This window comes from Cylas formicarius, unplaced genomic scaffold (assembly GCF_029955315.1).
Source record: "Cylas formicarius isolate icCylForm1 unplaced genomic scaffold, icCylForm1.1 PGA_scaffold_6__28_contigs__length_40554024, whole genome shotgun sequence".
In the NCBI taxonomy this organism is placed as follows: Eukaryota; Metazoa; Arthropoda; class Insecta; order Coleoptera; family Brentidae; genus Cylas; species Cylas formicarius.
The window spans coordinates 9,444,645-9,471,489 of record NW_026844347.1 but is presented as its reverse complement, the minus strand read 5'-3'; the positions used below and the strand labels follow the sequence as shown (position 1 = coordinate 9,471,489).

The 26,845-nt window shown below is 32.5% G+C and overlaps 3 protein-coding genes and 1 long non-coding RNA gene across 5 annotated transcripts in view; 2 read left to right on the top strand and 2 right to left on the bottom strand.

Moving 5' to 3' along the window:
- Positions 1–6,045, bottom strand: part of LOC132703041 (neprilysin-1-like) — a 40,007-nt gene extending 33,962 nt beyond the window's left edge. For both annotated transcript variants that reach the window (XM_060672071.1, XM_060672072.1), the window contains exons 1-3: positions 5,887–6,045; positions 3,661–3,789; positions 1,713–1,914 (exon numbers count right to left, since the gene is read on the bottom strand). In XM_060672071.1, the coding sequence (XP_060528054.1) occupies positions 1,713–1,914; positions 3,661–3,726 (268 nt within the window). In that variant the 5' untranslated portion in view covers positions 3,727–3,789; positions 5,887–6,045. The remainder of the gene's footprint in view (positions 1–1,712; positions 1,915–3,660; positions 3,790–5,886) is intronic.
- A 520-nt stretch (positions 6,046–6,565) lies between these two features.
- On the top strand, positions 6,566–10,103 carry LOC132704096 (uncharacterized). The gene is made up of 3 exons (XR_009619227.1): positions 6,566–6,691; positions 7,021–8,377; positions 8,437–10,103. It is a non-coding gene; the product is annotated as an uncharacterized LOC132704096 (long non-coding RNA).
- Positions 10,104–10,134: 31 nt separating this feature from the next.
- Positions 10,135–12,255, bottom strand: LOC132704095 (tubulin beta chain). Its single transcript, XM_060673860.1, has 2 exons — positions 11,592–12,255; positions 10,135–11,536 (listed from the first exon to the last, which is right to left on the bottom strand). The coding sequence occupies exons 1-2, from the start codon at positions 11,646–11,648 to the stop codon at positions 10,250–10,252; spliced, it is 1,344 nt and encodes a 447-aa protein (XP_060529843.1). The 5' UTR covers positions 11,649–12,255; the 3' UTR covers positions 10,135–10,249.
- A 1,408-nt stretch (positions 12,256–13,663) lies between these two features.
- LOC132703723 (AP-2 complex subunit mu) lies at positions 13,664–19,991 on the top strand. The gene is made up of 7 exons (XM_060673153.1): positions 13,664–13,790; positions 14,012–14,220; positions 14,307–14,469; positions 14,739–14,957; positions 15,025–15,301; positions 15,356–15,589; positions 16,808–19,991. The coding sequence occupies exons 2-7, from the start codon at positions 14,044–14,046 to the stop codon at positions 17,052–17,054; spliced, it is 1,317 nt and encodes a 438-aa protein (XP_060529136.1). The 5' UTR covers positions 13,664–13,790; positions 14,012–14,043; the 3' UTR covers positions 17,055–19,991.
- Positions 19,992–26,845: the final 6,854 nt, after the last annotated feature.

Genomic DNA, 26,845 nt, shown 5'->3' with positions numbered 1-26,845 from the left:
ACAACAAACGACAAAAGTTGTTGGTATTCTCTTATGCTTTTAACATATTATATCGTTATATCTATAGGTGGTACTTTTGTGGAAGAGTAAAAATATTCTTATTTTAAATAGAACACCCTGTATATTAAGGCTTTTTAGTATTGCTCGGAACATTATAAAGATATTCCATATGTAGTACGTCTTATCGTTTTTTGTATATTTAGAATTTTATATCAAAAGTGACTTGTGGTCGTCTTAGTATATCTATCGATTTCTCTGACTGAAAGCTTTTCTTTTACATTTGAAAGTGATGTTCTTATGGTCCGTGTTGATGTTTTAAAAAGAAGTATATGCAGGGTGATTAAAAATTAACAATAAAATTTAAATGAAAAAATCTTTGACTTTTTATAAGATCGACTATTAAAAAAAATTGAAATTGAAACTGAAATATTGGAATATATGCAATTATTTGGTATATGGTATTTAGAAATTTCTTTGCACTGTAAATTTTGACTCACTCTGTTATTGTTAGTCATTTGAATTGGTATTGTTAGGATGATTACCCAAAACAAGTATGGGTAAATGACCTTTCGATTATGTTTTTATCATTCATTGTTGCAGTTGTCACAACTTGTAAGTTTTAAAAATAGAATTTGAGCCAATATCAAAAAATATTACAATATAAATTATGAGAGAAAGTTGATCAAGACTGCTGTAAAACTTGCAAATTCACAGACTAAGCTTACAGCAAGACCAGACCAAATAGACAAATCCAATAAATCATCTGATATTTTCAACTATCAAATCATAATTTTGCGTCTTTTGGAAGGGTTTAAATATAGAGCAGCATTCGAAGGCTAATCAAAAAATACATTGGCACTTAAATAATAGTAACTTAAATTTCTTATTGGATTAGAATAAAATTTTGGATACCTCTATAAAAGTTTTGAGATATGTAACTTGAATGTCCCAAACAAGCTTACACTTTGATGTAAATTTCGTTTACATAATTTAAATATCTTAAGTAATGGAGAAACTAAAAGTGGTTACATTTAAATTATTTTAAAAACTTTAAGGTTCAAGTATCATAAACCTTATTAAAACTCACACTCATGTTCACCGTAGAATTCAAAAACAAATAATATGAAAGTAATTTTAAAAAGTCACTTAACCAGATGCTCACATATCTCAAAAAGAAAACTTTTTGAAAACCTTTTATTTCGACCAAAATATTCTTTCTGAGTCCTTTAGCGTGAACAACCCTGTATTAAAACTGGAGTTTAAATCACTTTAAAGTTATAGTTTTTAAAGGAATATTGGATAGCATAAAACAAATATGAATTTTCTTCTGTGCTATGGAGTCCTCAAGACTTTAAATATTAATTGACATTAACAGAAAACTAATTGTCACTTTGTACTGTTGACAGTCTGTGCTTTAAATAAAATAAAATAAAACCAAATTTATAATAAATAAATAAAAATGAACGTAAAAGCTTTGAGCTTTATTTGTAAATGAAAATGTTTCGGAATATACCACGTTGCCCTAATTTTTAATTGAAAATATATATTTTTTCAATTTGACCGGAATTGTCATTTTTTACTAATCCGTATTAGTAATTATTGAAATGGTTAAGCAAATTTTGCAAACGTGGTAAGTTTCGTTGACATTGTACCACCACAAGCTTACCATAAACATACGACATAACTTAAACTAAACAATATCATCTGCTTACCTTTGTAAGTCTCCTGTTTGGTACTAACTAGCATTAGTAATAAGACTACCGAGAAAATAATCAGTGCTAGTACGAGGGCTAAGAGACATTTTTCTTTGGCGGGTTTGACTCTTGGGGTTACCGTCGTCATAGTACCACCTCCAGACATTTGCACAACCGTGTTCACGGCATTATTACCTAAAAGCGATTCTTCTACCTTTGGCTGAAACAATAATTAGTAGCAGTTACTAAAACTGTATAAACTAGGAACCATTCAGAACTCGTCAACTACATATCATCTGTCCTACTTTAAAATATACCCGTGGCTTTTAAATAAAAACTCAAAAAAGTTTGCAACTGATGTTTATTAATATTACAATTTCAGTACATTTTATCACATTTTTACAGAATTTTGTCCATGAAATTAATCAGAAACTGGTAACAGCAAGGTGTCACAAGCGTATTGCAAAAAATAAAGAACCTCAACTCCCAAAAACGTACCACCCTGTAGATTTTAAAAATCTTTAAAATACCTCAAATAATAATTTTCTAGGTGTTAACCATACCAAATTTCAAATCAGTGTTCTTAAAATTGAGCTAGATATTTTTAATTTCGATTTGTGAATGAAAACCTTAATCAACGCTTAGATTCGGTGTGTGCTGTGTAATTATATTCATCGACGATGAAAGAAGAAGGAAAACAAAATTCGGAAGTTTGACGCCAATTACGAGCATCGCGAAGTCGGTTTCATTAGAGAACCGGGATAATTACCCTATACGTAATTGAGTTTACTTATAACGCGGCGATCTTTAGTTCGTCATTTCCTTTTGCATCGGTTCAACATTTGAATTTTTTCCAGATAACATTTTGAGGATTTCCAAAGCGCATTTTTTCCATTAGATTTGATTCACTTATTGGGATGTGAATTGCTGGCTACCAAGATACGGTATACATCATAGTAGTAGTTTTGGAGAAGTAGGACACACAAGAACTGCTTCAAATTTGTGCTATATTTTGAACTATATTTTATAACAGAGTCAGAATAAAACGGTACAACGAAACCAAACTTCACATAAAAGGCTTACCTTAGGGGAAAACTAATCAATCAATCAATTTTTACGAAAACAATCGATGGGAAATATAGATGGTTATGAACTTCTTTTCTTTCTTTTATTGTCTATAGAAGATACTTTAAAAATATATTAAAGACATATCTACCATTATAATATTTAAACCAAAAATAAAGAGTAAAAATTGATAAAAAATTATTTTCCAAGAAATTTAAATTTTTGAGCGAATCTGGTACTTAATTGTAAATGTTGGTCTTTTGATGTCCGTTCAGATTGTTGCGAATGCGATGCATTATTAACTTTTAAGTTGATTATGCGGCAATTAACGTAATAAAGTTCGAAAAAAATGGTACTTGGTAGTTTACCGTATATATATATATATATATATATATATATATATATATATATATATATATATATATATATATATATATATATATATATATACATATATAATTTCACAAAAACAAAAATGAGTTTATTTGCTTAAAAGCAGTGTACTAAATGTCAATGAAATATCTAGATCTGGCAGTATTGGCGAACTGGTGGTTGTTGAACACCGCTCCGACGTCTGGATCTGTATCTGTAAATGGCGAACGGTAGCATAACAGTTACATACAGCACTTAGACTTCAGCAGGCCCTAGGTCTAGTGACTGCACAGGAGATTTCAAATGACGCATATTTAAAAGTCCTTTTCAACATTCTTTGCATGGTGGCATTAAAAGTTCCTCTATATAACTAGTAGCTATAGTTTGATAGTTTTAGCACTTCTAGGACAACTTGTGTAATACGAAAGTAACGGGAATAGTCATGAATATAGTGAAAAATGTTACATACATAATAAGAATAAAAAAAATGACAATAAAATAAGTTCGACGGTATTTAAAGTGATCTAACCTTCAAGTATCCATTATTGGTTTCGGTACACTTCCAGTGCTTGTCTGTTCCAACTACTTCAGTCATTGGTAAATACCTGCGGTGTGCACCAGGCGATATAACAGGGTGGTCCCACCACTATCGTTACATCTAAAAATTAAATAGGAAAATAATGAAAAAATTGAAATCGACAATTATTACCGAATAACACGCCAATAATTTGTGTGTTTGTTATTATGTTACCCAAATAAATAAACGCGCGAAATTTTACAGGGTACACATGATAATTCACAACCAGTGCAATTAATCAGATAATTATTTTTTAATAAAAACAACGTGAAAATGAACGGATTTTTTTTAACCAAAAAGCGACCTGGCGTTAATTGTTAAAAATATTATGTACAGGGTGAGTCAAAAACATGGGTCAACACAGTAACACAATAACACAAGTTTCTTTGTGTGAAAAAATTGATACTTTTGTTTTGCTATTTTTGCATATAACGCTGAAACTTGATTATGTAAAATGGCCCTATTGGGATACATTGGCATTTTAAATTTTTAAAGAAAAAACATTAGCAGAAAAAAGGGATGCCCTGTACAATATTATCACCAAATTTTTGCCATGTATGCCTATGGTATTCAATTTAATAAGAAATATTTTTTGAAAAATTTTTTATCATAAAAATTAAATAATAAAAAACACACATATTATGATAATTAACATTACTAATTACTAACAATCGCAAAGTTTACAAGCATATTTCAAGACAAAACAAATTTTGAGTGCCTTTTATAGGTTAAACTTTCAAAAACTGCAAAATTAAATGTGTTTGTGTTAGGATAATAAAAATAAAAACAACAAAACAAACAAACTTTGTGTCCTAGTTTTTATACTTAATATATTTTGTTATTGTAAGTAAGTGCTTTATGAAAATTTAGTTTCATGCACCGACATTAGTTTGCGAGTTTGGAGAGTTTCTTCTTAAATATGTCCAATTTGACACATTCTGCAAAATATTCCAAAAACTACAATATGTAAGTAACTTTTTACGGAAAGAATGTGCCTCTTCTTGTTCCCTTATAATGAAAATAATGTTTCTTTATTTCTTTTACGTGCCTATATACAAACTATAATAATAGAAGTACAAAGGTACACATCCATATAACCACTTCATTATGACATCAACATAATGAGTAAGTAGAAAACAGATATATCATTTAAAAACTAGAATCAAACATAATTTGCAATAGAGAAAAAGAAACAACTCAGTTGCACTGTGGAAATATGTAACTACACCGAGGAAATATTCAACCCCCCAACTGAGCCTTATAAGCTTAACTATTTTTTTTTAACTTAAAATATTTAGAGCTTCTCTAATACTACTAAGGATTTTGTTAAACCCTTCATCGGCATTGTAGCTAAAAGATTTCTCAAAAAGGGAGGTCTTACGTTTAGGTACTCTAAGGAGACCACGTTGGAGAGTGGAGCATCCCTGGCTTTTTCATAAGCTATTTCACAGCTTAATTGTGACGTCATTGCTCAGAGTGTTTTTATGTATATATAGAATTTTAAGTTTCGCGGACGAATTGATCCATAAGCCCAGGGAAGTTCCCTTATCAGGTGCCCTCGATTTTTTTCTATTTTAACAGTTTCCGGCCAGGAACTGACAGATTATTTGATTTAATTAAAGCAGTTGTAGTGCTATGGAATGCGCGAAAGTCAGATTGGGTATTTGCGATCATATTATTAGCAACAAGATGTTCGCTTAGTTGAGTAGCCACGATCTTTTCAAAAACGCAGAATTGCAATTGACATAGACATATTATTTATATTTGTTCGATTGTGTTTAAGTCTGGGCTTGAATTACCCTGTAGAAACAGGTTTAGTAAATATTCCACTAAGTTAGGCATAGCGCACACATACACACATACACTAGTGAAAAAGGCTTTTCTTGCTCGCCTCTTGGAAAATTAAATAAGTAAACTTCTAATTCTCACATTCCAAAACGAGAAATTACAAATTTTAAATCCCGATTGCAGATCCCCTTAATATAAGCGTTTATATAAATTTAATTTTCTCTTAAGATACCTTTTAAATTGAATCTCAAATTTAAACATCAAATCAACATTTTGATGCTAATCAAAATTAATGCGAAGCTGAGCTTTAATTGCAATTATGCATTTAAACGCTTTTAAAACCGAAAATACAGCAACAACAAAAACAAATACAACAATTGATAAACGTACCTTTTTGAAAGAAATACAAACGATGAACGTTCTAATATTTTGCTTCGGGTTCAGGTTAAACAAACTACCCCGCGTATTGCCGTATAAATATTTCAGGTAACACACAACTGAAAAATACGCGCAGTGTTGTCAAATCGATACCCGTGCTTCGCTGGGGGTTTACTTCCGTTCTGACTGAAACTGTGCGGTACAAACCACCTGTCTGACTTTCGGTAACGATCGTTTTGGAAACGACTTCGGCCGAACGGAACGCTGGTAATCCTGAAAAGGCGATTTTCAGCCGCGATGTGATTTTCCATGCAGTAATAATTTATCTCGCAGCTCATGGAGCGCTCTATGGAGCGAAAGTGGGTAAAAAATAATTCCGAATTAAAGCCAACCGGCGGCAATTTTCGGTTCAACAGATGGTAAATGCAATGTAGATTTTCTTTCGTGAAAATTACCATATTATTCAAACAATTAATGGATTCGTTTACTGATCACATTAAAAAAAAAAACGTCTGTGTTCCTCAAGTGTCAAGCACCAGAGTTGAGATCTCACTCACTTAATTACACTGTAATCGAGGTTATTACAACCAACAAGATTTCATATTTGTGAACCTCGGGAATTGAGTATGCATCAGGGGGATGGTGTATGGGTAACATTGAGGCTGTTCAGAGAGCGTTTTTAAAATATTTTGGGTTGGTAGGCACAAATCAACTTATGTAATGGTTATCATATCGATTCTAATGTGATTAAATTGACTCTCTTCAAGTTAGAAGGGGTTTGGAGTTGGTGTATTAACTCTATAAATAATTTTTAATGGTACGTATCATTGCCCAGCTCTTTTAAATCTCATACAGCTAAACGGTGGTCAGATGAGTTGTAATAACATAATGTATTGAATTCATTCACATCGTGCTACTACAGGGTGTACTGCACTCGCCTCTTGACAGAATGTTTATAGCGTATAATCAGTTAAAGCTTGATCTCCGTTCGTCGGTAACTTTTACTCATTTAAAACCAGTGCGATAGAAATAAAAGTTCCTCTGTCGTTATCGTTTATTGTTATTTGATTTATTATTGCGTTATTGCTTATAGTTCCACCTTGTTTATTACATATAAATATAAATATAATTAATGTAATTTTGTAGAATGTGCTGCATGCGTCGAAGTAGTTGCCATTATACGGGGTATCTCGTAAGTATCCCTCTGTCTGATGTAAATCCGGTTCTGGCGTCTGATGTCGACGACCCGTTCCTACTATACATTTCCTTTTACCATACCTTTTTATTTCATATTTTTAAGAGTCAATCAAAATCCACTCTATCTGGCACTGACTTTGACAAAGTTTAACATGCTTTTGGTTTTATTTACGTAAAAAGAGTTAGCGGACTGTAGACTTAGATCACTTAGGCTTGATTGGATTTGTACGTATGGAGCGTAAATTTTAAATGATGTATAATTATTTCCAATACAGCAGCCTTTTACTATTTTTAACTGTTGATAAACAAAATAATACTTTATTCATTAGCTATGTTTTTCCCGGTTTTCTAATTCTACATTTTCTATTTTAATTGAAATGAGAGACATCCTGACCAGTTTTAAGTGTAATGATAGTAAAGACATATATGATATAAATATCAATATTATCCAATACATTAAAGACTTAATAGTTATTCCATTGACTAAGCTGGTGAACGGGCGTATATCCCAACTCCTTAATGTTGTCCAGAGTGAGTACAGTTTTCAAGAAGGGCGATGTAAATGATATAAATAATTTTCGTCCAATATCTATTATCCCCACAATCGGTAAAATTCTTGAAAATATTCTACGAGGACAACCGTTTGTTGTCTGCGGCCCAGTTTGGGTTTAGACGTGGTAGATCGACTTGTAGAGCGATTAGTAGAGTTCTTGATCAGGTTTACGCAGTTTTTGAAGGTAGAGAGTACTCCGGCACAGTCCTATGCGATCTTTCGAAAGCGTTCGACTGTGTCCGGTATCCTGCTCTTCTGAGTAAATTGCAGAGGTAAGGTGTGGATTCCTCATCGGTTGGATTCCTTCAAAGTTATCTTTTCAGCAGGAGGCAGATCGTGGTCCTGAATGGAAAATCATCACAAATTAGAGTTGTTGAGCATGGAGTACCTCAAGGATCCATTATGAGCCCTCTTCCATTCTTGATCTATATAAACGATCTCCCTGAGCACGTTGCTGACATAGTTTGTACATTGTTCGCGGATGATACTACTTTTTCTTGTCGAAGTCATTCTGAGAACGACTTGGTGCACAGGATCGAGGGGGCCCAGTCCGCGGCTAGTGGTTTCGTGCTAACAAAATTAACCTCAATGAATCTAAAACACAACAAATTATATTTTCCTTACGCGAGTCAACATTCAACAATTCATTACTTGTGAACTGTCTTGGGGTTCTGCTTGATCCGAAATTAACGTTCAAGCAGCATATTATTGGTCTTTGTGAGAAGCTCTCCAGAGTGGTGTACTTGTTGCGAGGTTTGGTCGACGAGGTCTCTCAAAGTATAGTCAGAATGGTATATTTTTCGTTCTTTCAGGGATTATCTAGCTACGCAATTTTAGTTTGCGGTCACTCCTCACATACCGAAAGAGTTTTTTCGATACAGAGGCGAGCCATCAGGACGATGACGCAGTTGAATTTTTTATGATGACGTAAGAGCAAAGTTTAAAGATCTCCAAATATATTTTATAATATAATGTGTTTGTTTAAAAGTTGACAATTATTTTAATTTAATTTAATTTTTAATTTAATTATCATAGTAAAATTGTATTCAGGTACCTTTTACTCGGACATTTGCATACGGCGATTATCACGAATCATGAAAGGTTAATAAAAACGTGTGCCCAGTTGTTCTCACAGCTAAAATTATTGATGATTTTTAAATTTATTCAATAAGCGATATGATTTATCAATATCTTTATCCAATACTTCAGCTGCGACTATTTTGGAGATATAGTTGTCAATTAAAACACTTTGGATTATGCAAAAAATTAACCAGCTACCTAGCATATCCAAGAATCAAAAAATAAAAGTTACCTAAGTAGTTATCAGGATAACAATTATAAAAAAAATGAAATTGCATTAAAATTTTAGAAAAGAACAGCGCCCATTACTTAATGAGTTTAAAAGGTGAAATTGTAAAATAAAAATCCCTTAGGTTCCAATCAAATACCTAGCAACACCTTCATTGTAGTATGTTTAATAGAAGTTTAATAGAAGTACATTTTTTTTGGCTTAAACAATAGCGTAAATTGTTGTTCTTTATATCATGTCCAATGACCTCTGCGTTATTTTGTAAACTGTTAATTTTATTTTATTTGTACACTGTATAGTGGAAACCACCTATTTAGATAATTAACCAATGTAAAATAATTTGACGGCATTTTATAAATTAATTTGCTATCTGAGCCGTATTTACACTTGTATTTTAACCTTTTTCTTTATTTGGATAAATGTTTCGGCCGCTTTCGGGAGTTCGTCGCCGGTGCCTCGGGTGATTTGGACAAATGCACATTATAGCTTTTTTCTACCCCCGTCTGGAAAATGCCTAATTACTCACCGATCTAGCGTGCGGGAAGTGCCACTTTGCCATGTCAGTTTCGTTTCCCACGTATTCGAGCCACTTCGGACATTTCCGGGATTTTACCGCACGGGTTTGGGAGCAATCGGTCATATATTCGTGTTGTTTTGCGAAAATGTACCCACAAATTAACGGTCGTAGAAAAAGTATAGTATGCAACACGTTCGGTAAAATTTTTAACTCGCTCCGCTCGTGTCAAATAAACTCGTGAGTCAAATGCCGTTTACCGAACTTGTTCCATAATATACTATTATGGTTTTCCTAGGTAATTAACGTGGTAAAATAATGATTTCCGCATGCTAGAAGGGAGCAGAAAAACGATGTCGTATTTGTACCTCGGTTTGTCTCAAAAATTAATCCGGAATTGTTTATCGTGTTAGTAGGCAAAATAATAAGACAGGACGTATTTAACAAATTACACTAATGGCGGCCAAATTTTGTTATCCCTAACTAACCAATTTATTTTTAGTGTTTCAATTTAAGTAACGCACTGAGATCCTCGGTAGTGTTAGTAGACAAAATAATAAAGTTCACTTGATGGTTGCGAAATATCGTTAACCCTAATACTGAATAATTGTTTGAATTTATATTTGGAATAATACGTGTTGAAAATAACTTTTATTAATTCTGTACAAGAAATAAAATGTCATCTCGTTTCAATTCGCGTTTACATTCGAAAATACATTACAATTTGCTTAAACATTTATTAACGATGTCCAAAGTTAAACTCATATCACACCAATACTAAGTAGGTACGGAAATATTGCCCTCAATTTTCCCCCTCGTCCCCTTCCTCTTCCTCGTCGAACTCTCCCTCCTCCTCGGCCGTCGCTTCTTGGTACTGCTGGTATTCGGACACCAAGTCGTTCATGTTACTTTCCGCCTCAGTAAACTCCATCTCGTCCATGCCCTCGCCGGTGTACCAATGGAGGAACGCCTTCCTGCGAAACATCGCGGTAAACTGTTCCGAAATCCTCTTGAACAGTTCTTGAATGCACGTCGAGTTGCCGATAAAGGTGGCGGACATTTTCAAACCGCGCGGAGGTATGTCGCAGACCGCAGTTTTGACATTGTTCGGGATCCATTCGACGAAGTAACTGCTGTTCTTGTTCTGGATGTTGAGCATCTGCTCGTCCACTTCTTTCATCGACATCCTGCCGCGGAAAATGGCCGCGACAGTCAGGTAGCGGCCGTGACGCGGGTCACAAGCGGCCATCATGTTTTTCGCGTCGAACATCTGCAGTACCAATTCGGGAACGGTGAGTGCGCGGTACTGCTGACTACCGCGTGACGTCAACGGCGCGAAACCTGGCATGAAAAAGTGCAGACGCGGAAACGGTACCATGTTGACGGCGAGTTTGCGCAGATCCGAGTTCAGCTGACCGGGAAACCTCAGACAGGTGGTCACTCCCGACATCGTGGCTGACACCAAGTGGTTCAGGTCGCCGTAAGTGGGAGTAGTGAGCTTCAACGTTCTGAAGCAGATATCGTACAACGCTTCGTTATCTATGCAGTACGTCTCGTCCGTGTTTTCCACCAGCTGGTGCACGGATAGTGTCGCGTTGTACGGCTCGACCACGGTATCGGACACCTTCGGCGACGGTACCACCGAAAACGTGTTCATGATTCGGTCCGGGTATTCCTCCCTTATTTTGGATATCAGTAAGGTGCCCAAGCCCGACCCGGTACCGCCTCCCAACGAGTGGGTCAACTGGAACCCCTGCATGCAGTCGCAACCCTCCGCTTCCTTCCTCACCACGTCCAACACCGAATCGACCAGTTCCGCTCCTTCCGTGTAGTGGCCTTTGGCCCAATTGTTGCCGGCTCCGCTTTGTCCGAAAACGAAATTGTCTGGTCGGAATATTTGCCCGAACGGCCCGGAACGAACAGAGTCCATGGTGCCTGGTTCTAGATCTACTAAGACGGCCCGAGGGACGTATTTGCCCCCCGTCGCTTCATTGTAGTACACGTTGATCCTTTCCAGCTGCAGGTCAGAGTCTCCGTGATACGTACCGGTCGGATCTATTCCGTGCTCGTCAGAAATCACTTCCCAAAACTGAAACAAAGTCGTTCACCTTAAAAAGTCGGCGAGGAGTGCTGCTGCGACTTACTTTTGCACCTATTTGATTGCCGCACTGGCCGGCTTGAATGTGAACTATTTCCCTCATCGTGCTTCTATTTTAACAAATTTTCGAAATACAAATGCCAAAACGTCGCGAATGTTTACTCCGTTAGCCCGGTTGCGAGGAGATTGTTTGAAATCCGCCGCCTTTATTTTATTCGTGAGTCGCACTGATTGGTTACTTCAATAATTTGACGCCAAAGCTAAGTTCGAAAATAGCTTCATTCGAAATAGGTCAGAAATAGCTACAAACTCCCGGAAATATGCGGATAAATTGTAAAGCGCCTAGATATCATCTACGATATATGAGAAATTTAAACCAAATACTTAATGAGATTGGATTTTGTTGGCACACCTACCGCGAACTGGCTTTTTGGTTTTAAGTATATTGGTTGTCCTGATATTATCATGAAGAAAAGAAAAGATATTTTCTGTTCAGTGAATGGAGTATTTCGGTGGCATTGTCGGAGGTTTAACTTTCTTTCGCTCACGACAGAATCCTTTGTATTCGTCCTCAAAAAATTGAAATCGGTCTCCACTGTATGGATTTAATGTTTTTAGTGTTCAGTGCATGTTTTAGAGTTATAATCGTTGACGTCCCGTTCTTTTTTCCTGTTCACGCCGGTATGGAGGCCGGATGCACCCTGATGATCCGCGAGGGTAGCGGGGGAAGTCGTTTTTTTTGGTATCGGTCAAAATCCTTTTTTTGAGAGCTGTGCAAATATTGGTTATATTTCTTACTTTTACGTGTTGGTCATTTACCAATAGCGAAAATCTTTTAGTGAAGTCGGCAATGGGCGAATGATCATAGCAGTTTGGCCCAACAGATATTGTGAATTACATAATTGAACTTGAACTGTTCACTAAATGGGTTTAGCAAGTTTAATTTTTCTAATGTTAGATAACAAGGATGAGGAACAAACATGTTATAAAGTCTGATTTCATTTTATGTATATTATTAGTTTTATTAATTTAAGATTATATGCATCATTTTTTATTTTTTCAGTAGCTTAAACAAACTTTGTAGCATGTGCACTTTTAATTTAAGTCGTTTAAAGTTATAGAAAAATATACATACATTATTGCATTTTTCCTTACTAGACATTATAAAATAGTTTAACATTTATGCGTTTTTTAATAACTTTTATAACTTTGGCGCTTTTAGCAACAAACTGTATGAGTCCCTCTTAAGTGCTATCCATTATAGCGTGTGCATTAACATTAATTGTTATCAAACGCATTGAGAAAAACAACATGCAATTAATGCAATAATTATTATGTTGCAATTTAATTTCCATGCGTTTTCTGCATTTTTTTATTTTCATTCTTTTTAAACTCTGTTAATTGACGCTTAGAATCGAATGAATGTGTCGATAGGGATTCAACAAACTTAAATCATTAGTAGAATGAATGTCTTGAATAATATTATGTAAGACTTTTTATAGCAACTTCTTTCAATATTTCGGTTTTTTTCAAATGTTACGTTATTTGTTTATTACTATTACTCCATAGTGAAAAATACCTAATGAAAACACAAACAAACAAATTTAAAAAATGCAGGTGTACTACTTTTTCATTTCAAGAATCTAAGGAATAAAACTCTGTCTTAAATATGTTGTTTTTTAATTTTATTAACTTCCGGCTTACTTAAAAATTTTTACCAGCGGAAACCGCTGTTGACTACGCCCTTTTATCTAACAAGCAACAGCGCAAAAAATTGTTTCGAAAAATTTTAAAGAAACGACATTCTTATTTATTTAATGCCAAAATTCTTACCGATAATGATCAAGTGCCTTATATTAATATCGCTTGTTTGAAAAATTATTATAAATAAAAATTTGTAGCAGATTTATTATTTATAATCTATGGATATGGATCCAATTAAAAGAAAGAAGAAATTCTTACCGATAATGATCAAGTGCCTTATATTAATATCGCTTTTTTGAAAAATTATTATAAATAAAGATTTGTACCAGATTTATTATTTGTAATCCATGGATATGGATGCAATGAAAAGAAAGAAGAAGAAGAAGAAATGATTCTGTAAGTTCCAACAGAAGTAAAAGAAGAAGAAGGTTCTGTAAATTTTGGAGGGCGGAAACGTCAGTTTACGTCAGTAAAATCCTATAAATTTAACAATTTTTTTTTTGGGATTAACGTTGTATTTTCGGATTTTGATAAATATAATGTAAGTAATTATTGTTCCTATAATGGACACCATAGGATTAATTTAGATCTCTTACCACACTCACGTAATTTTTATTTTTCAGTGGCGTCTAAATATTTAAAAATATACCTATTCCTTTTTTATAAATTCACAGTTACAAAAATTTGTCTTCCATACCCTCCGCACCATTTCCTGACCTACGTAAAATATTTATCTACTGGCCATTGCAATATTTTTTTTAGGTCACAATTTTAGGAACTAGTTAAAGGACACAATGATTGGAGGATTGTTTGTTTACAATCACAAGGGTGAGGTTTTAATCTCCCGAGTATACAGAGATGATATAGGTAGAAATGCAGTTGATGCCTTCAGGGTAAATGTTATTCATGCCAGGCAGCAAGTCAGGTCTCCTGTTACGAATATTGCTCGTACCTCATTTTTTCATATCAAGGTGTGTTTAGTATAGACTATTGTTCATCTGTTGAATATTCCACTGAAACAAACATTTTTATTCACCAATTTATTTTTTATTTTTAGAGAGCCAATATTTGGATTGCAGCTGTCACCAAACAAAATGTTAATGCTGCAATGGTCTTTGAGTTTTTACTTAAAATTATTGAAGTAATGCAATCCTACTTTGGCAAGATATCTGAAGAAAATATCAAAAACAATTTTGTTCTTATTTATGAGTTATTGGATGGTAAGTATGATTTTGCACTAATCGCTTGTAGATTTATGTTTATGTTTATTTAATACATTATCCAAATACATAAATTTAATTCTATCATCATTATCAAAAGTTTAAATGTTAGTATATAAATTCTGTTATATTCTATAAGCATCAATTTCTCAGTTAGTTAGTTAAAAAAAAAACAATCTGTTACCAAGCTTAATTTGAACCTATTAACTTTTAAACAAAAATAAGTTTACTTATCGATAATTTGGTTTGTTTTTGATTTTCAATTGCAGAAATCCTTGATTTTGGTTATCCCCAAAATACAGATACTGGAGTATTGAAAACCTTTATCACACAACAGGGTATAAAATCTGCCACCAAAGAGGAACAAGCACAAATAACATCTCAGGTTACCGGCCAGATTGGCTGGAGACGTGAAGGTATAAAATACAGGAGGAATGAGCTCTTCTTGGATGTTCTCGAATATGTTAATCTATTAATGTCTCCACAAGGTATGTTATCTACTGATTTTTTTTATAATTCACTCGTGAAATATATTATAGAAATTTTAAACTTTAGGGCAAGTACTTTCTGCTCATGTGGCTGGTAAAGTTGTTATGAAATCCTACCTTTCTGGTATGCCAGAATGTAAATTTGGCATTAATGATAAAATCGTTATGGAAGCCAAAGGCAAGGGGGGCATGGGTTCCACATCTGATTCCGATCCCGCCAGATCGGGAAAACCTGTTGTTGTGATTGATGACTGTCAGTTCCATCAGTGTGTTAAATTAAGCAAATTTGAAACCGAACATTCCATTAGTTTTATTCCACCTGACGGTGAATTTGAGCTCATGAGGTTGATTACTGCAAAAGCTCTTGCTGCTAGATGAAATAAAGGAATTCTTTTCAGATATCGGACAACCAAAGATATCTCCTTGCCATTTAGGGTGATTCCTTTGGTGCGTGAAGTAGGTCGCACCAAGATGGAAGTAAAAGTTGTGTTGAAGAGTAACTTCAAGCCTTCCCTTCTGGGGCAAAAAATTGAAGTTAAGATTCCCACACCGCTGAATACATCTGGAGTTCAGCTCATTTGCCTAAAGGGGAAAGCCAAATATAAAGCTTCTGAAAATGCTATAGTTTGGAAGTAAGAACTGTATTTATGATGCGCTTTTTTGGCACTACTAAAAGTAAATATTGGGGGCTATCCAGACATTAAGTTTGAATTTGATGTCACTGCAGATGACCTAACTAAAAATGGTTGCTTATAATAGCAATAACAAATGAAAGTGAGGTTATGCTAATTCTTTTTATTTTTCCTAACATTTTAAAATTTTATTTCTTATTTGAAAACAGTTTTCAATGGCATTTAGCTACATTTTTTGTGTGGTTTGAATATTGAAATTTTCATAAGCTGACATTATACAATAAAAAAAATGTAAAAAATGCTGAAGGAATTTAGCGGGTGTGAATTTTAAATTACCTTAATTTTAATATTTTACTGTTTATGTTTGCGTTGACACAAGGCACTATAATTTTTGGCAGTAATTTTTTAATTTGATATGAAGCACTATATTTTCTTGCATATTTGGATTTGGGAGATTGTTCTAAGCAGCAGACAACTATTGTCCCAAATATTTTTTTCTTACTTTGATTAATGAAACTTTTCTTATTTGATCCAATGGCAAATAGCATTTAAAGTAACAAACTAATATTTTAAGATATCCAAGTTGTTTCAAATAATACCCTGGTGGGGATAAATGCTTTTTAAAATCGACGCTTTTTTGCAACATTTTTAAAATCCTGAAAATCTGTTAATAAGAGAGCCCACAGAAATTGAGAAAAAGTTGATATATGAATTGCAAGGGAAACAAAAAAAAATGTTTTTTTTTTCAAAGCAAAAATGTCGCAGGCATTTTTGAAAAATGCTCAATTTTGAAAAATATCTTATAACTCTGAAACGATCAGTTTTCGCCTATCTCATGTAGCAAGGAGAATTATCCTTAAAAAGTGACCAATTTGGCCCACCTAGTATTGCCAGTTTGTTATTTTGACTCTTTTATATTAATTAGTTGTATTTGTTCTTGTAGATTCTGAGTAGTTTTTCCTACCATTTAAAGTTATCAAGTATAATAGGCTTTCTTGTCTAACAGATTGCAAGCCATTTACAAGACAATATCATCCTAACATCTATAAACTATGACTATTCAACTGTATTCTTTCCAATAATACAATAGTAACAAAAATTAATGTTTAATTAACGTTAGCAGACTAATATCTTATCAACTGATAGAGAGGACCTTCGTTGAAAAAAATACAAAGCCAGGAGAGAGAGGTAATTCAGAAACATTTCTTTTTTGTTTAGAATCAAACGAATGACGGGAATGAAAGAAACCCAATTGTCAGCAGAAATCGAGCTATTGGAAACCGACACCAAGAAGAAGTGGACTCGTCCTCCCATTTCGATGAACTTTGAGGTGCCATTTGCCCCATCTGGATTTAAGGTTCGATACTTGAAAGTCTTCGAGCCAAAACTCAACTATTCCGATCACGACGTAATTAAATGGGTCAGATATATTGGCCGGAGTGGACTATACGAGACTAGATGCTAATCTTGAATTGATAGACCATTGTATCAGATATCTATTTAGTGGGTTTATGTCATTGATATACCGTATAAGTCCCTTAGTACCGGTAGGTTAGGGTGTAAATTTCCGCGTTATAATGTTGATTAGAAAATACTCGTGTGTCGACGGTGTTCCAAGATAAACATGTGTAATTCACTGAATTATATCGAAATCAGGATGAAATTGATATCCAACAGGTAAATATGGAACATAAACAGGATATAAAGGGTCACTTCCTCTTCATCTTTGTCTAACCTGTGGTTGGTACCACACTGGTGGGTTGGTGAGTGTAGATTCCTTTGTACATAAGGTAGTCTTCAGCGCCCCGTTATCTTAGAATTTTAGAAAAATGTAATAAAACTGTAATCTTTCCTAATTAATATTGCTCTATTTCAAAAATAAATAATACAAAACGTGAGAAAAACATACACAACAAACAACAGAATACACACACATAATTAAGCCAAAAACTCATTGGGTTTGAATTATTGCAAGCAAAATCCTAATTATAAGAACTAAAATTTAAAAAATAGATATATTTTTTAATTTTATATTTATTTAACTTTTATTCAACTATACAATAAACTCACTTTCAATTTACTTTTGTTTTGGAGTTTTGCTTCATTTTTCACTAACCATACAGGTCCACACATATAAAGGCAGAGTATAAAACAAAACAATACTATATAAAATTAGAATTTTGCTTACAAATTCATTCTGATTTATTCTCAGATTGTTCTCGTTCAATTCGTCACTCTTTATTAGTTTTCTCTATAGATCTAACCTATATTAGCGGTTAGAAATATTGTCCTGTGTCGTTTTTGTTTTCTTTTTTGTTTTATTAGTTTTATTGTGTTCTTTAGTGTTTAGTGTTCTGTAATATGAACTTTAATCTTCCAAACAGCATTTTATTAATTTTGAAATCACGGTGGGTAATAACCTTAATTGAAAGTATGGAAATTGTCAGGAGAAAACATAGTGTAATTGTAGCGGCTCCAGCAGTGAGTGTAACTTGAATTTTAAATTTGAAAATAAAAGAAAATTCAGTGAACCCCAAATAGTCGTTTATAAAAGAACATATCGCTTATTGGGTGTAATAGTGGCACATCCACAAAATAATATTTGAAAGAAAATCAGTGATATAGGAAAATAAAAACTGAAATATTGAGATAACTCATATCAACTCCCCTACGTATTAAAACATTTATAGTGAGTGATCTTTATAATTATATATTGAGTTGTATTATTCTCTTTTTAAAACAACAAATATTTTTTGAGTTTTTTTGAAATAATTTTTTTTGCACACATCAATTTCACGAATAAAGTGCAATATTTTGATAAAAAAAATTCTCAATAAAACAGTAGATGAAAGTTTTAACATAATTTTAATATAAAAATACCTATAAAAATATAATACGGCAAGAAATTAATACAACACAAAAAAATGTGCCTTTATAAACTTTGGCACATAAACAAGAACTACAAAAAACATCGAAAAGCTATAACTAAAAAACAAGCGAACTATGGTTTTTGATACATGTCGAAGTAGGTATTATTTCTAAACTAAAAGAAACCACTATCAGATTAGTAGTATTTTAATACGTAAACAATAAAAAACAACGTACCTACAGTTTTTGGTAGAGAGCTGCTGTTGTTAAAATTATAAGAAACAAGAATTATCATGGCTCGTAAAGAAAAGCTAAGCTATTCTACAGTTAAAAGCAACATCCAACTGTCCTGGTTTTTGGAAAATAAGTAAAAAATACTATTTTCAAAGTAACTAAAAACCCGTGACATTTCAGTCTTTTTACTTTAACTTTTTAGCAAATCCATTAAGTCATTAAACTTTTTCTTTGGAATTGGAATCAATTAGCATGGTCTAGATTCAGATTTCCAAAAGATGTAAAAGTCGCGCCTTTTAGCATTTTGCTTTGCGTAATGCTTATACTTCTGTAGTCAGTTTCACTATAAGATGTTTTACAGGAAAATGTGTCCGGAGCACCTTTTTCTACTTTGAAAACACACGCGTCATTTATTTTGAAAATATCGCCTAAACTGTCCCAATGAAAAATTAATGAAGTTTAAGTTACTAGTCTTTTAAAATTGAAAAATCATCGTAACTTATGTCTACGACTTTATAAGGAGTTCCTGTCTTCTTCGCGCCTTTTACTCTGCGGCGATCACAGGCGCTCTAGGTTCTGTGCCGGTTTTGCGCGTAAGAATATTTTATTTATTCAAACGAAATTACATGAATAAAGTAACACAAATAAGACCAACCCATAAGGTTTACTATTTTATTTTACTCCTTCCATGCCTCTATTTAAGAAAGTAAAACATAACATTGTTAGCTTTGGTTAGTTCAGTTGAACAGTCCCAATCTAGTTCTTTCTTAAAGTCGATTTAGGATTTTAGGCCTCGGCCATGGAAAACGCTGGGAGTCGGCGAAAAAACTTTGATATAATCATGAAAAAGGACGGACAGAAAGCAATCCTTCATGTTCTGTTTATGGTGCGTAAAGATAAATTTAATATATACATATATACATTTTGCTCTTAATGCGCTACCTAACACTTAAGTGGGTTGATGCAGTTTTATTACTCTATGATGTGGTTTTAAGTTTCTCTATGAACAAATATGGTTAATTGTTTTAATCTCATTATTTTATTTTATTTATATAATTATAAATTTTAGAATTGTTTATTATGAAATTTTGTTGTTAAATGCCGGGCGCTTTATATCTCTTCCATTTCTTTTTAAATTTATTGCATGTGTGATTAGTAAACTATGTCATTGTTAGTAATATTGGAAGTTGTTACACATATAAAGTCGGAGTTTAGGTAAAAAAAGCTTTTGTGGTTATTTCTTTTTAAAAGTGTATAAAATCTGTAAGCCATATTGTAACAATTGTATCATTAAAGAACATTTAGCTATTATTACTTGTTTTATTGAACTTGTTGCAATCTACACCGTTTCATGAACATAATCATGTTTTTAGTAAACAGAAGATATGGGACGGACAGATATCTAAAAACTGGTATTTAGTTGTTGCAAAGCAGTTTAAATATTTTTTTGTGTTCAATTTTCATTTTTTGGCCGTTTTATTGAATTAGTTTATTATTCCAATAATTACAATTACAGGGAAAATCAAAATGTTGTTTTTGTCATACTTTCAAAACATCCTGTATTAAAACAGGCTGATGATTTTATTGAATACTCTTTTTTGATGCATTCCAAGCATTTTGCATTTTCTTCATTTGTCAATTAATTGTTTTTCATTATAATCCAAATCCACTAGGATACTATTTAAAAAAACTAGTTTATCCGAAAAAAAAAGCACTATTTCTTTAAAACAACCAATCGAACTGGCATTTCTTGTGATTATAGCCGTCCAGATGCAATTTTCAATGTAATGTAAGTTTTCTCTTACAATTCAAGAATTAATTTGACTGTTACGGCACCCTTCTCTTTCTAGGTCTCCCTAAACTAGTCTAGAATTTGTGCGGTAAATCTTTCTGGGTTCATCTTAGTTATATGGTCAACTCAATTTTTCCTATTTTCTTTTACTTTATGGTATCGACTTGTGACCTCTTCATACCTCCCTTATATCTGTATTTCGAAAGCGAACGTGAATTGTATATCCCTTCACTGATCGTAGAAATCGCATTTCAGTTTCGCGCAGGTGACTTTCTTGGTTTGGTTGACGACCCCACTTAAGTAGAGCTCGTATTGCTTTGCTTTTTTATAGAATTAAATTCTCGTATATTTTCTTGTTTTGTGTTTAAGTGGCGTTTTATTGGGCAAATTTTTGTCGCCTTTAATAAATAAAAAAATAAATCTCGACCCTCCAGGATAGGGGGTTTAGCACGTGGCAAAACTATTACTTTCAGCATTCAAATCTGCTTCGGCAGTAAGGATGAAAATAAGATTTTTTAAAAACAAATTTTGGATTAAATAATCTCGTGAACCTAAAAATACAAAATAACGTATTGATTCACGGATGGAAAAATGTGATGACACAATATTCCGGGATATCATCCGTTCGCTTGTTGAACTCCGACTGGAATCCTGCAGACGTTTCGCCAAAATCTCACTTGGCATCTTCAATGCTCGCGCTCCGGAAACTAAGATGCCAAGTGAGATTTTGGCGAAACGTCTGCAGGATTCCAGTCGGAGTTCAACAAGCGAACGGATAATATCCCGGAATATAGTGTCATCATATATATATATATATATATATATATATATATATATATATATATATATATATATATATATATATATATATATATATATATATATATATATATATACTGTAGAAAGGAGTGATTGTGGTGATCATCAAAATGTTTAGATCAAACAGTGAAATTGATTATCCGAAAAACTAAAAAGTTGATTTATGTTATTCTCATCCACTTACACCTGCTCATTTTTATTTCTACATAAATTACCATTTTTTGAGAAAAGGGCCAAGAAAACTCAATCCAATGATATGGATTTTTTTTAAGGGAAAGCAAGCAAAGTCAACTTACAAACAATTCATTTAATGTGAATTAGGACACATGACGTCTAAACACTGTATATTTACAAAATTTTGGTAAATCAGGCTTACTTAATATATTGTCCGTACAGAAACATCGATCTTTCAAATATGAGTAATATAAAAATGCCGTTAGCAAAGCAACAAAATGTATTAACGACGAGTACAAATAGTCTCTCATAATCCGCAAAACTGCCGCAATAAACAATGACTTTTAAACATACAGAAACATAGAATAATAACATTTTTGACTAAATGTGGATATAACAAAAACTTAACTACAGGGTGTTAATTAACTGAGAATAGAAGAATATACAGAAGAGAAAAAACGAGAAGAAAGAAAAATATAAATTTATATATAAAGTTAATTTTTGCCCAATTCTTGCCCCATTATTTTACTAATTTGCTCCAAAAATAAGGATTTCAAAAATTATTTTAATTTAAAGAAAAAGCATTGTCGTACCTTGCTCTCTACAGTTCAATCCCCACACCAATATCCTCGGTAATTATTAAGTTGTTTAAGTCAAAAGTAATCCTTAATGATTACAATGTGATGAGAAAATTATTAATTAAGCTTAAACTGTAATATCCACTTTAGCTCATAAATTAAGACATACATCACACCCTTAATTATCGTCACTCAATTAATAAGCACCCAGTATAATCTACCGTATAGCGGTTATTGGCGATGGCAAACAAAAATCACATCTTAATATTTTCGTTTTGGACTTAATTCCTTCCCACAGTAGTCTAAACTGAAGTTATCGCACCAACGAGGCTAATGTAGATTTATAATTCCTTTTTTACACCTTTATATATTTATATGAAAATTAGCACAATATTATTTAGAAAATAACTTTAACATTATTAAAATTATACAAGTTTAAAACTACTGCATAAAAAGTTAACTTATTTTTATTAACGCTAGACTGATGCGTTTTTAAAGTTTTTTTGGGTTTATCGATTTCAAAATAGCCCGCCGCACTCTTATTGTCCTCTAAATACTTAGGTACTTAATTGACTTTATTGTCCTTTTTTTTGTTTTATTGTCATTACACCAATGGGTCATTTGATTTTCTGCAGAAATTGTTTTTGTTTTCACGGCAACGAAAATCCCAAAGTCCAAGTTAAACAAATTTAAAACTATTCAAAATTATTTTGAAAGCCGCTCAGACCTTCCAATATGCAATGTATGAAAGTTAAGATAACAACCTACAACATAAAAGTGATTCATTTTCAACGAAATTTTTGCGTCACAATTTTGCTTATTATTTTTTTTCCATTTATTTCGAAACGACAAACCGACACTTTGATCAGAAATTACAGTAAGGTTCGTCACCTACCCTACAGTGCGACCCAATTTTGATGGTTTCGCGGCGAACCCTACCTTACCAGAAATGTCAATTTTAGATTACAAAAAGAATTGGTACTAGTAGGAAGAGAAGGCACATTAAAATAATAATCATCATTGTTTGAGACCTAAAGTACATTAGGAAAAAGTAAATAAAATTATATGCGTTACATTTGAAATTCCTTTCATGTGGTAGTTGTTCCTTGAGGAGCTCAATAAAATTGTTTAAAGACAAGTGTTTTATTAAAAAAAAACATTAGTTTAGTTTTTATATCAAAATTTGTGAGTTTCACAAGAAGTCAAACGCGAAACAAAAAATATTCAAAATCATCCTGTTTGAGTTTGTGGTACCTTTCATTTCATGAAACTACAGCATTAAGAATAAGAAATGTTCAAACCTCTTTTACTGAAATCATGTGTAAAACAATTTTTATGACCATTTACGAATTATTTCAAAATTTTAACGCCTAATATTTTGGTCTTGGAGTTAACAAAAAAGATTTTTTTTTTATCCGAATATATGTTCTAATATATAAGAAATTCTCAATTTTCGATCTTCTACATTATCAATTGAAATCAATCAATCAATATTATTAGCCTCCGAAATTAACAACTTTCCGAGATCTCAATGGTTAGGATCCAATTTGAACTATTCTATAGGCAAATGGCAAATTTAGACTGTTGGAATTATTTAGGTTGTTAAATTAAAAACACTACATATTTATTTGGTAATAACTGGGGAATTTCTGTGCGATGAGTTTCATGAATTTTACAAGAAGCGTTTTCCACACTACAAAAAACTTTTGAGGGCATATTATGAGTCTAAAGTGCTTCGTTATACAGGATGTCAAAGTCAAAAATCACCACGAAAAAAGTGAAAGACTAAAAATAATTATTTTTTACTGCTTTTTTGGGTAAAAATGAAAAAACGAATTGTCTGTAAATTGCGCAAAAACGAAGAAAGTTATCACACACGTTTGTATGAAAAATAGACTTATTTTTGACTGATAAATTTTCTCTTGAAATCTATTCATCTAATTTTGAAACGCTCTGTATAAAATAAGATTGTTGTTTTTATAAAAAAATTACAGCAATCGCAACATTACAACCCAGTCCCCCACGGAAGCATTGAAACCCATATTTATTTCGCTATAAAGCAAAATTAAACCTAGCAATGTTATGTTTCGGGTTATCATAACTCGATATTCTGATCTTTTGTTGTTTTTTTTCTCGTAAACAAGATGGATATGAAGTACTAATGAGAACATTAGCTAACTTTTTGTTTAAATTACGAAAAAATGCACAAAAATGAAGAGTGTTCTATTTAAAATTTCATGGTACGATATCTTACGAAGGAAACATTAAAATAAAAAAAAAGATTTTTCTATAATATTTGTTGCTCCACCTCTAGCATGACTTTAAATTCCCATGTATTCCACACCCCCATTGAAAAAGTCGGCACATTATAAAATACAAGAGTTCAGCCTTTTTCAGTCATATTTAGAGCTTGTAAATGTGCAATTTTAACATAAAATTCCTCAGAGGAGGTAAGACAAAGCATATTATATACGAAATATGTATTTTACAAATAATGGAAAAATGTCTTAATGTGCTCAGGAAGTTTATATTTATCGACAAAAATACAAGCACCCTGTATATAATAATTTAAGAGATTATATAAATTCCTTAACTTAAAGTTTTTCTGTACCCTTTTCTAATGATAACTTCTGGCATTTTGCTATTTCAAACTATTATTCCAACGTCAACAGAGACGCGTAATTTACTAAGTACTTATATTTAAGTGGCATTCGCCGATATGTCGTCATTTATGATATTCGTGATTGCAACGGATAAATCAACTGACATATGTCATCCTTAAAACAGCCTATTAGGCGTTTTGTCAGTTTATTTACCATGTTGGGATTGCGAAATTTGATAACCAACCATAAGTTTTCAAATTTCTCATTATTCTTAACCTACTATTACTAAATTTGCTTTAAGTACCATATTTTACAAAGATATAGTTTTGATTACGTTATATGCATTAAAGCGCTATACTAAACGACACACAAATGGTGAATTATTTTCTAAAGGGTGTCACAAATTCACTTCCCCCTATTGGCATCTTAGTCCCTATACAAGATGTAAAGTCGACTAGAGGGCAAAGTTGTGCATTTTGACGTTGAGTCTAAAGTTGAACTTAAGAAAATCCGAGTAGTTTTGGAGATATGGAGATTTTCCTAACCTAGTTTTAAATAAATGACATTTTTTGCCCTCTGGAATTAGATTTTTTATTTTTGTCCTATTTTATCTGGCTTAAAAGTCCTTGACGTACCACGATTTGTATAAAAAAAATGGACAAGATCATTAAAAAGATATTTTTTTAATAACAGCGGTATTTAAAAAAAAAAAGAAGATAATATGGCCAGAAGACAAAGTTTTTGCCGCATTGCTTCGAAACAAACCACAATATTTTCAGTTTCAAAAACGCTTTACACTGAGACCCTTAAGGCGATTTTGTATCTCTTACAGTTACTGAGATCTTCAATAGTGAGAAGCGAATTTCTGAAATACTGTATATTATCATTTGGATCTTTATAGTCGCAAATGTATGTGGTTTGCAACACTACACCAAACGGCACCTACTTTTTCCACATTTTAATTTTGATTGATTGTTGTGCAAATATCTATAGAACTATAGAACATTAATAACTATATACCTACATTACTTACATTATCATCATCTCAATTGATTCTTCATTATTTATTTATTTATTTTTTAATACAAGATTAAATGAAATAAAAGCAGTGAGTGATCTTTTAATACATAATAAAACAGTAGTGAAAAATCAAAATTACAAGTTGGGTGATGAAAAAAACATAAAAATGTGATTAGTCCCTACGATTTGCTTAGTTCTTTATTCTATTTCTGTTTGTCTCAACTGTTTGAATTTTACAAACGGACACCAAGTTTTTACAAAAAGATTTCTATTTGAACTGCACTCTACGTACTTTTAACGCACGCAAGCTGTCATCGGTTTTAAAAAGAATTTTATCTTCATTCTTCAATAGCAACATTTTATTTGATCGGATTAAGGTGTAGAAGCATAAACAACGTGGTTCAAATTTGACCGTCACCATTGAGAATCACCAGAGAATTATAATAAAGTTAGGGAAAAATTACCCAAGAAAATTCCTCTCGTGGAGCCTTTTCATTCTATTTATTTATTTATCGAAAAGTAACCTCTAATTCTATGTTGAAAGCTTCAAGAAATTTTTACTCATTCAAAATGTAGGCACAGTAGTCCGCCATCCTTCGCGGTTGGATGTTGTGACAATAACTTTGACATGTTTTATGATGTCATCGACAATAAGGCAGGAGTATTAAAATATTGTCAAAATTTCATATACTCCCTTATAATTTTGGTATGACTAAATAAACTAGTTAAAAAATACATAAATAATACGATAATGTACCCTATCATATCACCTTGGGCGATTTATGTTTATATAAAATTGTAACGATGGTATTCTGGTGGTAATCGCAAATTAGATTTTGATATTTAGTTAAATAAAATAATGTTGAAAAGACCTATTAATCTCTTCAATTCATTATTAAAACAAAAACAATTTCTGATTTGATTCGGTGCCATTGTTATCGTTAAAGTTATTTTATTATTGTTTGACATGTAAGTTATTGTCTGAAGTCATTTTCAACTTTATTGTCTAAATTTTATTGTCTGTGACTGTACTAAATTTTATTTATAATCCTATTTAGTTTAGGCATACAGCAGCAAAATTATTAATTATATTATTACACTATATACAAAATACAAAAAGAAGTTGTAGAGACGAATTTACGGTTAGAAATATTTGAAGTACCTTGAC